The sequence below is a fragment of the Mobula birostris genome, chromosome X (assembly GCF_030028105.1).
Source record: "Mobula birostris isolate sMobBir1 chromosome X, sMobBir1.hap1, whole genome shotgun sequence".
NCBI lineage: Eukaryota > Metazoa > Chordata > Chondrichthyes > Myliobatiformes > Myliobatidae > Mobula > Mobula birostris.
Window position 1 is genome coordinate 6,800,262 of NC_092402.1, and position 13,712 is coordinate 6,813,973.

General features: G+C 49.8%; 1 protein-coding gene across 2 annotated transcripts in view; it reads left to right on the top strand.

Annotated features, from left to right (window-relative positions):
- cdk5rap3 (CDK5 regulatory subunit associated protein 3) overlaps window positions 1–13,712 on the top strand; it is a 78,199-nt gene that overhangs the window by 13,911 nt on the left and 50,576 nt on the right. For both annotated transcript variants that reach the window (XM_072249133.1, XM_072249134.1), the window contains exons 3-6: window positions 3,549–3,680; window positions 8,285–8,385; window positions 8,483–8,531; window positions 11,915–12,093. In XM_072249133.1, the coding sequence (XP_072105234.1) occupies window positions 3,549–3,680; window positions 8,285–8,385; window positions 8,483–8,531; window positions 11,915–12,093 (461 nt within the window). The remainder of the gene's footprint in view (window positions 1–3,548; window positions 3,681–8,284; window positions 8,386–8,482; window positions 8,532–11,914; window positions 12,094–13,712) is intronic.

The following is a 13,712-nucleotide window of genomic DNA, read 5'->3' on the forward strand; positions in this document are numbered from 1 at the left end:
TTCCGTACCAGACGGGTGATGCAGCCAGTCAGAGTGCTGTCCGCCGTACCTCTGTAGAAATTGGTTGGGTGCCGGCGGACCGGAGAGACCTTGCTGCGGTGGTGGCTGAGACGGCTGGTGAGGTGTGCTGGGGAATCTCAGAAGGTGGCCATTCAGCCCGTCAGGTCTGTGCTGTTCGATCACGGCTTGCTTACTTGTCAAGTTACAGTGTGGAATAGGGTGCACTGACCCCTCAAGACACACTGCCCAGCAACCTCCTACCCCCCACCCCCCGATTTTAATCCTAGCCTACTCACAGGACAGTATTCAACAAGAATAGAGGGGTGTCCATTTAGAACGGAGATGAGGAGGAATTTCTTTTAAACAGAGAGCAATGAATCTGTGGAGCTTGTTGCCACAGCCAGCTGAGGAGGCCAAGTCACTGGGTGTATTTAAAGCAGAGGTAGACAGATTCTTCTTGTGTTGGCGCGTGGCCAAGTGGCTAAGGCATCGGTCTAGTGATCTGAAGGTCGCTAGTTCGAGCCTCGGCTGAGGCAGCGTGTTGTGTCCGTGAGCAAGGCACTTAACCACACATTGCTCTGCGACGACACCGGTGCCAAGCTGTATGGGTCCTAATGCCCTTCCCTTGGACAACATCGGTGGCGTGGAGAGGGGAGACTTGCAGCATGGGCAACTGCTGGTCTTCCATACAACCTTACCCTGGAAACCTTCCGAGGTGCAAATCCATGGTCTCATGACGGATGCCTATGAAGATAGATTCTTGATTAGTCAGGGCTTGAAGGCAGGAGATTGGGGGCTGAGAGGGAAAATGGATCAGCCATGAGGAAATGGCAGATCAGATCCGATGGGCCAAATGGCTGACCACTGCTCCTATAGCTCATGGTCTTAACCTCCCAACCGGTACGTCTTTGGACAGTGGGAGGAAACAGGAGCACCTGGAGGAAACCCACGCAGTCACGGGGAGAACGTGCAAAATCCTGACAAGCAGCGGTGGGAATTGAACCTGAGTCGCCAGTAATGTAAAGTGTCGTGCTAACCACTACACTACCGTGTGTAAGAGGGATTTGTTTTCCCTCTCAGCCCCATTGTTCTTCCTTCTCCCCATGACGTTTGACACCCTGGCGACCCTGGTGAGTCAAGAACTGATCAACCTTCACTTTAAATATACCCAATGGCTTGGCCTGCTTGGCTGTCTGTGGCAATGAATTCCCCTCTTAAGAAGGTTGGAGGGGTGAAGAAGAGTGCAAATCGGAAGATGAGAGGGAAATCTAGGTGGGGGGCAAAAAATAATTTTTTTATTATTATTATTGGTAGTGGGAACATGGGTGTGGGGTGGAGATATGTCTCTGTACCAAAGGAGGTGTGAGGCGCTCCTTCCCTCCGCTAGCCTGCGGGTCACCCTTGGGCAAGGTGTGGCACCTGCTTAGCCCCCTGATCAGGGTCAGGTGAAACTGTGGGATCAGGTGGTGGACGGTCGTACGAGCAGCCGGTGCAGATCACAAGTCCTGGTGGTGCGACCTCCGACGCCAGGCAGACAATCTCTGAAGGGTATTGATAATGGCTGGTGGGGCGGGTGGGATGTCACCAGTCATGTAAGGTCACTGCCCAGAAGAACACGATGGCAAACCCACGTCTGTAGATACAATTTGTCAAGAAAGACCGTGATCGCCCATGTCAGACAACACGGCACGTAGTGATGATGTCATTTGACACAGCACGTGGTGATAATGATTAGAAGTTTAACTTAATGTGGGTGGCACCAACTGACCTTTGGCGTCACTCTTTGCAAGTTAAGGCTCTGTGCTAAAGGCTAGAGGCGAGGGTGGAGCACCGTGGGAGGGGCATGGGGGCAGGTGGCAGAGAAGGAAAGCCAGGGGTCGGGGGGTGCAGACACGCATCCAGCCCTGGGACACCAGGCAAGGCCATCTGATTCCAAACGAACGGTTTATTGATGATTACAGAATGTCTCTCTGGTGCTTCCCTCTTCCTCCCCCTTTTCCCAACCATGATTCCCCCTCTCCCTTCCCCTTTTCCCAACCATGATTCCCCTCTCCCTCCCCGTTTTCCCAACCATGATTCCCCTCTCCCTCCCCCTTTTCCCAACCATGATTCCCCCTCTCCCTCCCCCTTTTCCCAACTATAATTCCCCTCTCCCTCCCCTTTTCCCAACCATGATTCCCCTCTCCCTTCCCCTTTTCCCAACCACGATTCCCCTCTCCCTCCCCCTTTTCCCAACTATGATTCCCCTCTCCATCCCCTTTTCCCAACCATGATTCCCCTCACACTTCCCCTTTTCCCAACCATGATTCCTCTCTCCCTTCCCCTTTTCCCAACCATGATTCCCTTCTCCCTTCCCCTTTTCCCAACCATGATTCCCCTCTCCCTTCCCCTTTTCCCAACTATGATTCCTCTCTCCCTTCCCCTTTTCCCAACCATGATTCCCCTCTCCCCCTTTTCCCCAACCATGATTCCCCTCTCCCTTCTCCTTTTCCCAACCATGATTTCCCTCTCCCTTCCCCCTTTTCCCAACCATGATTCCCCTCTCCCTTCCCCTTTTCCCAACTATGATTTCCCTCTCCCTTCCCCCTTTTCCCAACCATGATTCCCCTCTCCCTTCCCCTTTTCCCAACTATGATTCCCCTCTCCCTTCCCTTTTTCCCAACCATGATTCCCCTCTCCCTTCTGCTTTTTCCCAACCATGATTCCCCTCTCCCTTCTCCTTTTCCCAACCATGATTTCCCTCTCCCTTCCCCCTTTTCCCAACCATGATTCCCCTCTCCCTTCTCTTTTTCCCAACCATGATTCCCCTCTCCCTTCTCCTTCCCTCTCTCAGTCCATTTCAGAATTAGGTTTATCGTCACTCACATATGTCACGAAATTTGCTTTTTTTTTGCAGCAGTTCAGTGTAATACATAAAATTACTACAGTACAGTATGCAAACATAGGTACCCTAGCTCTATATAACCATATAACAATTACGGCACGGAAACAGGCCATCTCGGCCCTTCTAGTCCATGCCGAACTCTTACTCTCACCTGGTCCCACCGACTATATAGACTTTTGTACTCTACTGTAAATGTCACCATATACAACCCTGAGATTCACACAAACAGGTAAAAACAAGCAAAATAATAATAATAAAAATAATCAATATCGAGAGCATAAGATGAATAGTTCTTGAAAGTGAGCTGGTAGGTTGAGGAAACAGTTCGGTGTTGGAATGAGTGAAGTTGTATATTACTTATTGAGATACAGTGTGGAATTGGCCCGGCAATGCTCTGATTTAATCCTAGCCTAATCACGGGGACAATTTACAGTGAACAGTTAACCTACTGACTGGCTGGTCTTTGGACTGTGGGAGGAAACCCACGTGGTCACGGGAAGAACGTACAAACTCCTTACAGACAGCGACGGGAATTGAACCCGGGTCGCTGGTACTGTAAAGCGTCATGCTGATTGCTGCTCTACCCTGCCGCTCCCCCTCTCCTCTGGTTCTTCTTTCTTGAAGGTGACGTGGGAGTCACGGGGTATTTTTGTTTCCCCCTCAGACTGGCTGGTGGATCGGAGACACTGCGATCTGAAGTGGCAGAGCTCGGTCCTGACCATCCGAGAGAAGATAAACAATGCCATCCAGGACATGCCGGAGAACGAGGAGATCAAACAGCTCCTGTCGGGATCATGTCAGTAATCTTTCCGGTCTCTCCAGCCTTTCCACTGCAAAACAAACCCATAGTTAACGCTTTGGACAGTCCGGAACTAACACAATCTCAAGCCTGTTTTAAACACAAGAGACGCCACAGATGCTGGAAATCCAGAGTGACACACACACGCATACTCACACACTCACAGACATATTCAGAATCAAGCGCACACACAGTCACAGTCGCATGTGCACACTCAGACGCGCGCGCACGCACACGCACACACAAAATGCTGGAGGAACTCAGCAGGTCGGGCAGCATCTATGGAGAGGAATAAATAGTTGATGTTTGGGGCCCAGATCCTCCATCAGGAGTGGAAATAAAGGGGGAAGAAGCAGGAATAAGAAGGTGGGGGAGAGGGAGGACGAACTGACAGGTGGCAGGTGAGTCCAGGTGAAGGGGAAGGTGGGTGGGTGGGGGAGGGGGAGGAGGACAAGCTGACAGGTGAGGGTGGAGGTGGATGGGTGGTGGAGAGGTAGAGGAGGACAAGGTGATGGGTGAGACCAGGTGAGGGGGAAGGTGGGTGGGTGGGGGAGAGGGAGGAGGACAAGCTGACAGGTGAGACCAGGTGAGGGGGAAGGTGGGTAGCTGGGGAAGGGGGTAGAGTACAAGCTGACAGGTGAGACCAGGTGAGGGAGAAGGTGGGTGGGTGGGGGAGAGGGAGGAGGACAAGCTGACAGGTGACAGGTGAGACCAGGTGAGGGGGAAGGTGGGTAGGTGGGGAAGGGGGCAGAGTACAAGCTGACAGGTGACAGGTGAGGGAGAAGGTGGGTGGGGGGGGAGGAGGAGGAGGACAAGGTGACAGATGAGACCTGGTGAGGGGGAAGGTGGGTGGGGGAGGGGAGGAGGGCAAGGTGACAGGTGAGACCAGGTGATGGGGAAGGTGGGTGGGTGGGGGTGGGGGAGGAGTATATGCTGGCAGGTGACAGGTGAGACTGGGAGAGTGGAAAAGTGTGTGAGGGACGGGGGGCAATGAATTAAGAAGCTGGGAGGTGATAGATGGAAAAGATAAAGAGTTGAACAAGAAGGAATCTGATAGAGGAGAGTGGACCATGGGAGAAAGGGATGAAGGAGGGGACGCAGAGGGAGGTGAGGAGAAGAGAAGAGCATCAGAATGGGGAATGAAAGGGCAGGGAGAGAAATTACGAGAAGTTAGAGAAATTAGTGTTCATGTCATCAGGTTGGAGGCCCCCACCTTCTTACTGTGGCTTCTCCCCCCTTCCTTTCCAGTCCCGATGAAGGGTCTCCATCCAAAACGTAGAGCGTTTAATCCCCTTCTGTCGATGCTGCCTGACCTGCTGAGTTCCTCCAGCAGTTTTGTGCATCTTACAAGCCTGGCTTACATCGACTAACATAGTTCTTATCATCAAACGCCCCTCTGCCAAAGTGCTGGGTTCGGCAGGAATCTCAGTGAGTTGCTACCTTGCGTCCTGTCGTTCAGCCCATAACCCCTACTGGGGCATAGGTGGCTGTCAGCGGCTGGCTAGAGTCCTCTGGCCTGGGGCATCCGATGAAGACGGAAAAGTTTCCGATATTCTGAGATTTACGTGATTATCGGACTGTACTTCATATTGGTTTCCTTCAGTGTTTCAGTGTTTTCTTTCTTGTGCATAATTGGTGTGGGAGGGGGTGATCTGTTAACTTTTGTGTGCAAGAATGGGAAATTATTCATGCGGGGGGGGCGGTGTAGGGAGCCGATGTCTTTCCTTTCACCAACACCCGTGGTCTTTCTGTATTTCATGGCTATCTGGAGAAGACGAGTATCAGCGTTGTATCGTGCATGCATACTTTGGCAACAAAATGAACCTTTGGGAGTACAGGTTCATAGTTCCTTGAAAGGGGCATCACAGGTAGCGAGGGTCGTAAAGTATATCGGCCCTCATAAATCAGCGTTTAGAGTACGGGAGGTGGGATGTTACGCTGGAGTTGTACAAGACATTGGTGAGGCCTGATTTGGAGTTCTAGTCATCTACCTACAGGAAAGATGTAAATAAGATTGAAATAGTATAGAGAAGATTTACCATTTGTTGCTGGGACTTGACCTGAGTTATAAGGAAAGTTTGAACAGGTTAGGACTTTATTTGCTGGGGCGTAGGAGAGTGAGGGGAGCTTTGATAGAGTTGGACAAAATTACGAGGGGTATAGGTAAGGTAAAAGCAAGCAGGCATTTCCCATTGAGGTGGGTTGAGACTAGAGCCAGAGGCCATAGGTTAAGAGTGAAGGGGTCTCGAAACGGTCCTTCCAGGTGAGACAACACTTCACCTGTGAACCTGCTGGAGTCGCCTACCAGTGTGGCCTCCTCTACCTTGGTGAGACCCGTCGCGAATTGGGGAGCCTGTTTAATCTAGAACCTCCGCTCCATTCCGAGTTTGAGGGAAAAGTTTGAATAGGTTCAGACTTTATTCCCTGGAGCGCAGGAGAATGAAGGGGAGATACGATGGCGGTGGACAAAATTATGAGGGGGGGGGGTGTAGCTAGGATCGCTATCTGTACTGTGGCTGGAGGTTAAGGGTTAAGGGTGAAAGGTGAAATGTTGAGGTCATGGGTTCAGGGTGGGAGGTTGGTTTGCAGATGCAGCAGGTTATCAAGAAGACAAATGGAATGTTGGCCTTCATTGCCGGAGGGATTGAATGTAAGAGCAGGGAGGTTATGCTGCAACTGTACAGGGTACTGGTGAGGCCACACCTGGAGTATTGTGTGCAGTTCTGGGCTCCTTCCTTAATGAAGGATATACTGGCTTTGGAGGTGATGCAGAGGGGGTTCACCAGGTTGATTCTAGACATGAGGGGGTTAGACTATGAGGAGAGAGTGAGTCACCTGGTACTGTACTGGCTGGAATTCAGGAGGATGAGAGGAGACCTTATAGAAACATATAAAATTACGAAAGGGATAGATAAGATAGAGGCAGGAAAGTTGTGTCCACTGGCAAGTGAGACGAGAACTAGGGAACACAGCCTCAAGATTCAGGAGAGGAGATTTAGGACAGAGATGAGGAGGAACTGCTTTTCCCAGAGAGTGGTGAATCTGTGGAATTCTCTGTCCACCAAAGCAGTGGAGGCTACCTCAGTAAGTACACTTAAGACAAGGTTGGATAGATTATTGCATAGTTGGGGAATTAAAGGGTTATGGGGATGAGTCCATGGTCAGATCAGCCATGATCTTATTGAATGGCGGGGCAGACTGGACGGGCCAGATGGCCAACTCCTGCTCCTATTTGAATCGAATTAAAGTCAATTCAATTACTTACATCCTTCACATACGTGAGGAGTAAAAAACCTTTACATTACCTCTGTGTCTAAATGTGTAATGTGCAATTTATAGTAATTTGTAATAATTAATATGTTCAACAGGACAGTCAGTATAACATAGAAAGACAGTTGTGTCACTGTGAGTTCATCAGTCCGATGGCCTGGTGGAAGAAGCTGTCCCGGAGCCTGTTGGTCCTAGCTTTTATGCTGCGGTACCGTTTCCCAGACGGTAGCAGATGGAACAGCTTGTGTTTGGGATGACTCGGGTCTCCAATGATCCTTCGGGCCCTTTTTACACACCTGTCACTGTAAATGTCCTGAATAGTGGGAAGTTCCCATCTACAGATGTGCTGGGCTGTCCGCACCAGTCTCTGCAGAGTCCTGTGATTGAGGGAAATACAGTTCCTGTACCAGCAGTGATGCAGCCAGTCAGGATGCTCTCAATCGTGCCCCTGTAGAAAGTTCTTAGAATTTGGCGCCCATACCAAACTTCCTCAACTGTCTGAGGTGAAAGAGGCACTGTTGTGCTTTTTTCACCATACGGCCGGTATGTACAGACCACGCGAGATCCTCGGTGATGTTTATGCTGAGGAACTTAAAGCTGTTCACCCTCTCAACGCCAGATCCATTGATGTCAACAGGGTTTAGCCCATCTCCATTCCTCCTGTAGTCCACAACCAGCTCCTTTGTTTTTGCGACGGTCAGGATGATGGCTTCTTCTCTGTAGGCTTCCTCATTATTATTTGAGATTAGGCCAATCAGTGTAGTATCGTCTGCAAATTAGCAGATTGGAGCTGTGGGCGGCGACACAGTCATGGGTATACAGGGAGTAAAGGAGGGGGCTTAGGACACAGCCCTGAGGGGCACCTGTGTTGAGGGTCAGAGGTGAGAGAGCCCACTCTTACCGCCTGCCGGCGATCTGACAGAAATTCTTGTATGTTTAAGGGGAGCTTCTTCACTCAGAGGGTGGGGACGAGCTGCCAGTGGAGGTGGTGGCTGCAGGTTCACCTGCATTATTTTAAGAGTAACTTGGATAAGTGCGTGGACGGGAGGGGTGCTGAGGGCGATGGTCCAGGTGTGGGGCAGTGGGACCAGACAGGTCAATAGTTCAGATGCTGCAAAGGGCCTGTTTCTGTGCTGAAGTGCTCTATAACCTTGACTCTAAAAGGGGAAATTGATATCTACGCCGTCGGGCTTTGATGAAGCTACTCCTGCCCTCACTTTCAGAGCGACTAGGGTGGAGGTCACGAAAGCCGGCGTGTCCTCTCACCCTTCCTGCGTGAAGGACTCTAGTTCCTGCTCCGTTCGGCCGATAACTGTATCCCTCTCCTGCAGATATTCACTACTTCCATTGCTTGAGAATTGTCGAGATCCTCAGAAGAACGGAAGCATCGACGAAGAATATATTTGGCGGTTACTCTTCGCAGCGGATGAAGGTGACTTTCTGCTCGAGTTGGCTTTACAAGTGCACCTTTCGTTTTTACGGAAATGAAAACCCCGACTGTCACCCCCCTTGTCTCTTTCTTCCTTCAGGACTGGCAGGAGATAGTCTCTCTGTATGAAAAGGACAACGTTTACTTGGGTACGTGGGGTCGGTTTGTATTTTACAAAAGCGCCCGCTGGATCTTTGACACTCACTGATTCACGCTTACTTCGCACGTGGATGCGACTGAGTGTGATGCACGCTCACACAAAACTCAGCAGGTCAGGCAGCGTCTGTGGAGAGGAATGACCAGTCGACGTTTCGGCCGGAGGCCCTCCTTCGGGACTGGAAAGGAAGCGGGAGGGAGGAAGGTGCCAGAATAAGAAGGTGGGGGGTGGGGGGAGAAAGGAGCACGAGCTGGAAGGTGATAGGTGAAGCCGGGTAGGTGGAAAAGGTAAAGGGCTGGAGGGGAAAGAGATCTAATAGGACCACGGGAGAAAGGGAAGAGGGAGGTGAGGAGAAAAGAAGATACAAGAAGGAAGCCGGAATGGGGAATTGAAGAAGAGGGAAGCGGGAGGTGGTGGGAGGGGTGTAGAATACTCTGGAACCATTGACCAGGAGAAGCCAGAATGAAAAGGTGGGGGAGGGATGGGGAAGGAGGCTAGCTGGAAGGTGAGAGGTGAAACCAGGTGGTGGGAAAGGTAGAGGGCTGGAGAGGAAGGAATCTGATTGGAGAGGAGAGTGGACCGTGGGAGAAAGGGAAGGAGGAGGGACACCAGGGGGAGGTGATGGGTGGGAAAGGTAAAGGGCTGGAGAGGAAGGAATCTGATTGGAGAGGAGAGTGGACCGTGGGAGAAAGGGAAGGAGAAGGGACACCAAGGGGAGGTGATGGGTGGGAAAGGTAAAGGGCTGGAGAGGAAGGAATCTGATAGGAGAGGAGAGTGGACTGTGGGAGAAAGGGAAGGAGGAGGGACACCAGGGGGAGGTGATAGGTGGAAAAGGTAAAGGGCTGGAGAGGAAGGAATTTGATCGGAGAGGAGAGTGGACCATGGGAGAAGGGGAAGGAGGAGGGACACCAGGGGGAGGTGATGGGTGGGAAAGGTAAAGGGCTGGAGGAAGGAATCTGAAAGGAGAGCGGACCATGGGCGGAAGGGGAGGAGGAGGGAGCACCCGGGTGGGGGGGGGGCGGGGTGATATACAGGTGAGAAGAGGTAAGAAACCAGAGTGGACAATTCATGGTGAAACTTTACCTAGTAAACACCAGAGATGCTGCAGATGCTGGAAATTCCGAGCAACGCACACAGAATGCTGGAGGATCTCAGCGGGCCAGGCAGCATCTGTGGAAATGAACAAACAGGACTGGAAAGGAAGGGGGAAGATGCCAGAGTGAAAAAGGTGGATGGGGGCGGGGGAGAGAAGGCGCGCCTGCTGACGGGTGACAGGTGAAGCTGGGGGAGGTGGGAGACTAACGTATTTTGTGAGTAATGCAATTACCACAGTTCGAAGTTCAAAAGTAAATTTATTATCGAAGTACATATATGTCACCATATACAACCCTGAGATTCACTTTATTGTGGACTAAAAAGCTAGTTTTTAAAAAAAAGTATTTGTTTAAAGTTTGCTCTGGAAACCTGTGATGACATCGCCTTTATACAGTGTGATTTGACACCATTGATAAACTGAATAAATGAATATAATAACCATAACAGAATCAATGATAGACCGCACCAACCAGGGTGCTCAACCAGTGTGTGCAGAAGACAACAAACTGAGCAAATACAAAAAGTAAGAAATAATCTTAAATAAATAAGCAATAAATATCGAGAATGTGAGATGAAGAGAATCCTTGAAAGTGACTCAATTAGTTGTTGGAACATTTCAGTGATGGGGCGAGTGAAGTTTGGTTCAAGGGCCTGATGGTTGAGGGGTAATAATTATTCCTGAACCTGGTGGTGTGGGTCTTGAGGCTCCTGTACCTCCTTCCTGATGCTTAAAGGGGTGATAACTGTTCCTGAACCTGGTGGTGTGGGTCCTGAGGCTCCTGTACCTCCTTCCTGATGCTTGAGGGGTAATAACTGTTCCTGAACCTGGTGATGTGGGACCTGAGGCTCCTGTACCTCCTTCCTGATGGTTGAGGGGTAATAACTGTTCCTGAACCTGGTGGTGTGGGTCCTGAGGCTCCTGTACCTCCTTCCTGATGGTTGAGGGGGTAATAACTGTCCCTGAACCTGGTGGTGTTGTCCTGAGGCTCCTGTACCTCCTTCCTGATGGCACCAGTGAAAAGAGAGTTTCTGGGTGGAATTGCACAGGTTGGAAGGGAATGAAGAAACTACCATTAGAGGTGAATGAGGCAAATAGCACAGAAACCCCCTGTTCACATTCAAATTTATCTATCAACATGTGCATCGAAGCATACAGTGAAATGCGTCGTTGCCAGACACTGGACCTTCCAATCCCCAGCAGGCTGTCAGAGATGTGTAGACACTGGGCCTTTGAATTCCCCTGCGGACTCTCTGAGATTCACAGACACTGGATCTTCGAATCCCCCAGTGGATTCAGAGGGATTTGTAGACATTGTGCCTTCGAATTCCCCAGTGGACTCTCAGAGATTTGTAGACTCTGGGTCTTCGAATTCCCCAATGGACTCACAGAAATTTGCAGACACTGGGCCTTCGAATTCCCCAGTGGGCTCAGAGATTTGCAGACCTCGACCTCTGGGCTTCCAATCAACACTCAGTTATTAGCCTTCAACCATCAGGAAGGAGGTACAGGAGCCTTGGGACCCACACCAGCAGGTTCAGGAACAGTTATTATCCCTCAACCATCAGGAAGGAGGTACAGGAGCCTCAGGTCCCACGCCACCAGGTTCAGGAACAGTTATTACCCCTCAACCATCAGGAAGGAGGTACAGGAGCCTCAGGTCCCACACCACCAGGTTCAGGAACAGTTATTACCCCCTCAACCATCAGGAAGGAGACACAGGAGCCTCAGGACCCACGCCACCAGGTTCAGGAACAGTTATTACCCCTCAACCATCAGGAAGGAGACACAGGAGCCTCAGGACCCACACCACCAGGTTCAGGAACAGTTATTACCCCCTCAACCATCAGGAAGGAGGTACAGGAGTCTCAGGAGTCACACCACCAGGTTCAGGAGCAGCTAATACCCCATCAGGCTCTTGAATCAAAGGGGATAGCTTCACTTGCCCCATCACTGAAATCACAACCAATGGACTCAATTTCAAGAACTCTTCATCTCACGTTCTCGATATTCATTTATTTATTATTATTGTTTCTTCTTCTTTTATTTGCACAGTTCGTTGTCTTCTGTACTCTAGTTGAACACCCAATTCGGGCGGTCTGTCATTGATTCTGTTATGATTATTATTCTATAGATTTATTGGGTATACACAGAAAAAAATTAATGTCAGGGTTGTATATGGTGACATAGATGTGTATTTTGATAATAAGATTTGCTTTGAACTTTGAGAAAGGGGAAAAGTAAATTAAACGTGATGGGTTGACCTTGTGCTCTGACGACAGTTGAGCTGGCCAGTTTCCTGGTGCGTAACGTGAGCTACGAGATCCCCTCCCTGAAGAAGCAGATCAGCAAGTGCCAGCAGCTCCAGCAGGAGTATGCCCGCAAGGAGATGGATTACGTCAACAACGCAGCCACCCTGCGGGACAAGTTCTACGCCTCCTGCAAGCAGTTCGGAATCACGGTATGTCAGCCCGCGGTTACACGGTTCGAGGGCCGCGAGGTAACATCGCAGCTCTACTAAAAACCCGGGTTAGATCAGACTTGGGATACTGTGCTATGCTCTGCTGCTGGATTGTTGCAGAGTTATTAATTACACGAGTGGGATATTGGCTGGAAAGGAATCGGGGCCTTTAGGGCAGTAAGGCTGAGTCAGAATCAGGTTTATTATCACGTAATTAAAACTGAAGAAATTTGGCCTGTCCCCTGAAACTCTCACTAATTTTTATAGTCGCACCGTAGAAAGCATTCTTCTAGGGTGCATCACAACCTGGTATGGAAGTTGTCCTGTCCAAGACCGGAAGAAGCTGCGGAAGATCATGAACACGGCCCGGCACATCACACAAACCAATCTTCCGTCCTTGGACTCACTTTACACCGCACGCTGTCGGAGCAGTGCTGCCAGGATAATCAAGGACACGACCCACCCAGCCAACACACTTTTCGTCCCTCTTCCCTCCGGGAGAAGGCTCAGGAGCTTGAAGACTCATACGGCCAGATTTGGGAACAGCTTCTTTCCAACTGTGATAAGACTGCTGAACGGATCCTGACCCGGATCTGGGCCGTAACCTCCAAGTATCCCAACCTGCCTCTCGGTTTTTTTACACTACCTTACTTTCCATTTTTCTATTTTATGTTTATGTTTTATAATTTAAATTTTTAATATTTACTAATTTTAACTTTTTAATATTTATGATATTTGTAATCCAGGGAGTGTGAAGCGCAGAATCAAATATCGCTGTGATGATTGTACGTTTTAGTACCAATTGTTTGGCGACAATAAAGTATGAAGTATAATTAATATCAGTGGTGGAGGTAGATACATTAGTGAAGTTTAAGAGACTGCTAGACAGGTATATGGAGGAATTTAAGTTGGGGGGTTATATAGGAGGCAGGGTTTGGGGGTCAGCACAACATTGTGGGCCTCTAATGTGCTGTAATGTTCCATGTAAGATTGTAGACTGTTTCCCAAACGGAGAGAAATGTCAAAAACCCGTGGTGCAAAGGGACTTGGGAGTCCTGGTGCAGGTTAATTTACAGGTTGATTTAGTGGTGAGGGAGGCAAATGTGACACCAGCATTCATTTCCAGAAGACTTGATAAGCCTGAGGTGGCTCATTTTGGGAGGTCAAATACGATGGCAGGATATAGTAAGACTCTTTCTTGGCAGTGTGGAGGATCAGAGGGATCTTGGGGTCTGAGTCCATAGGACACTCAAAGCTGCTGTGCAGGTTGACTCTGTGGTTAAGAAGGCATACAGTGCATTGGCCTTCATCAATCATGGGACTGAGTTCAAGAGCTGAGAGGTAATGTTGCAGCTATATAGGACTCTGGTCAGATCCCACTTGGAATACTGTGCTCAGTTCTGGTCGCCTCACTACAGGAAGGATGTGGAAACCATAGAAAGGTTGCAGAGGAGATTTACAAGGATGTTGCCTGTATTGGGGAGCATGACTTATGAGAATAGGTTGAGTGAACTCGGCCTTTTCTCCTTGGAGGGACGGAGGATGAGAGGTGACCTGATAGAGGTGTATAAGATGAAGAGAGGCATTGATCGTGTGGATAGTCAGAGGCTTTTCCCCAG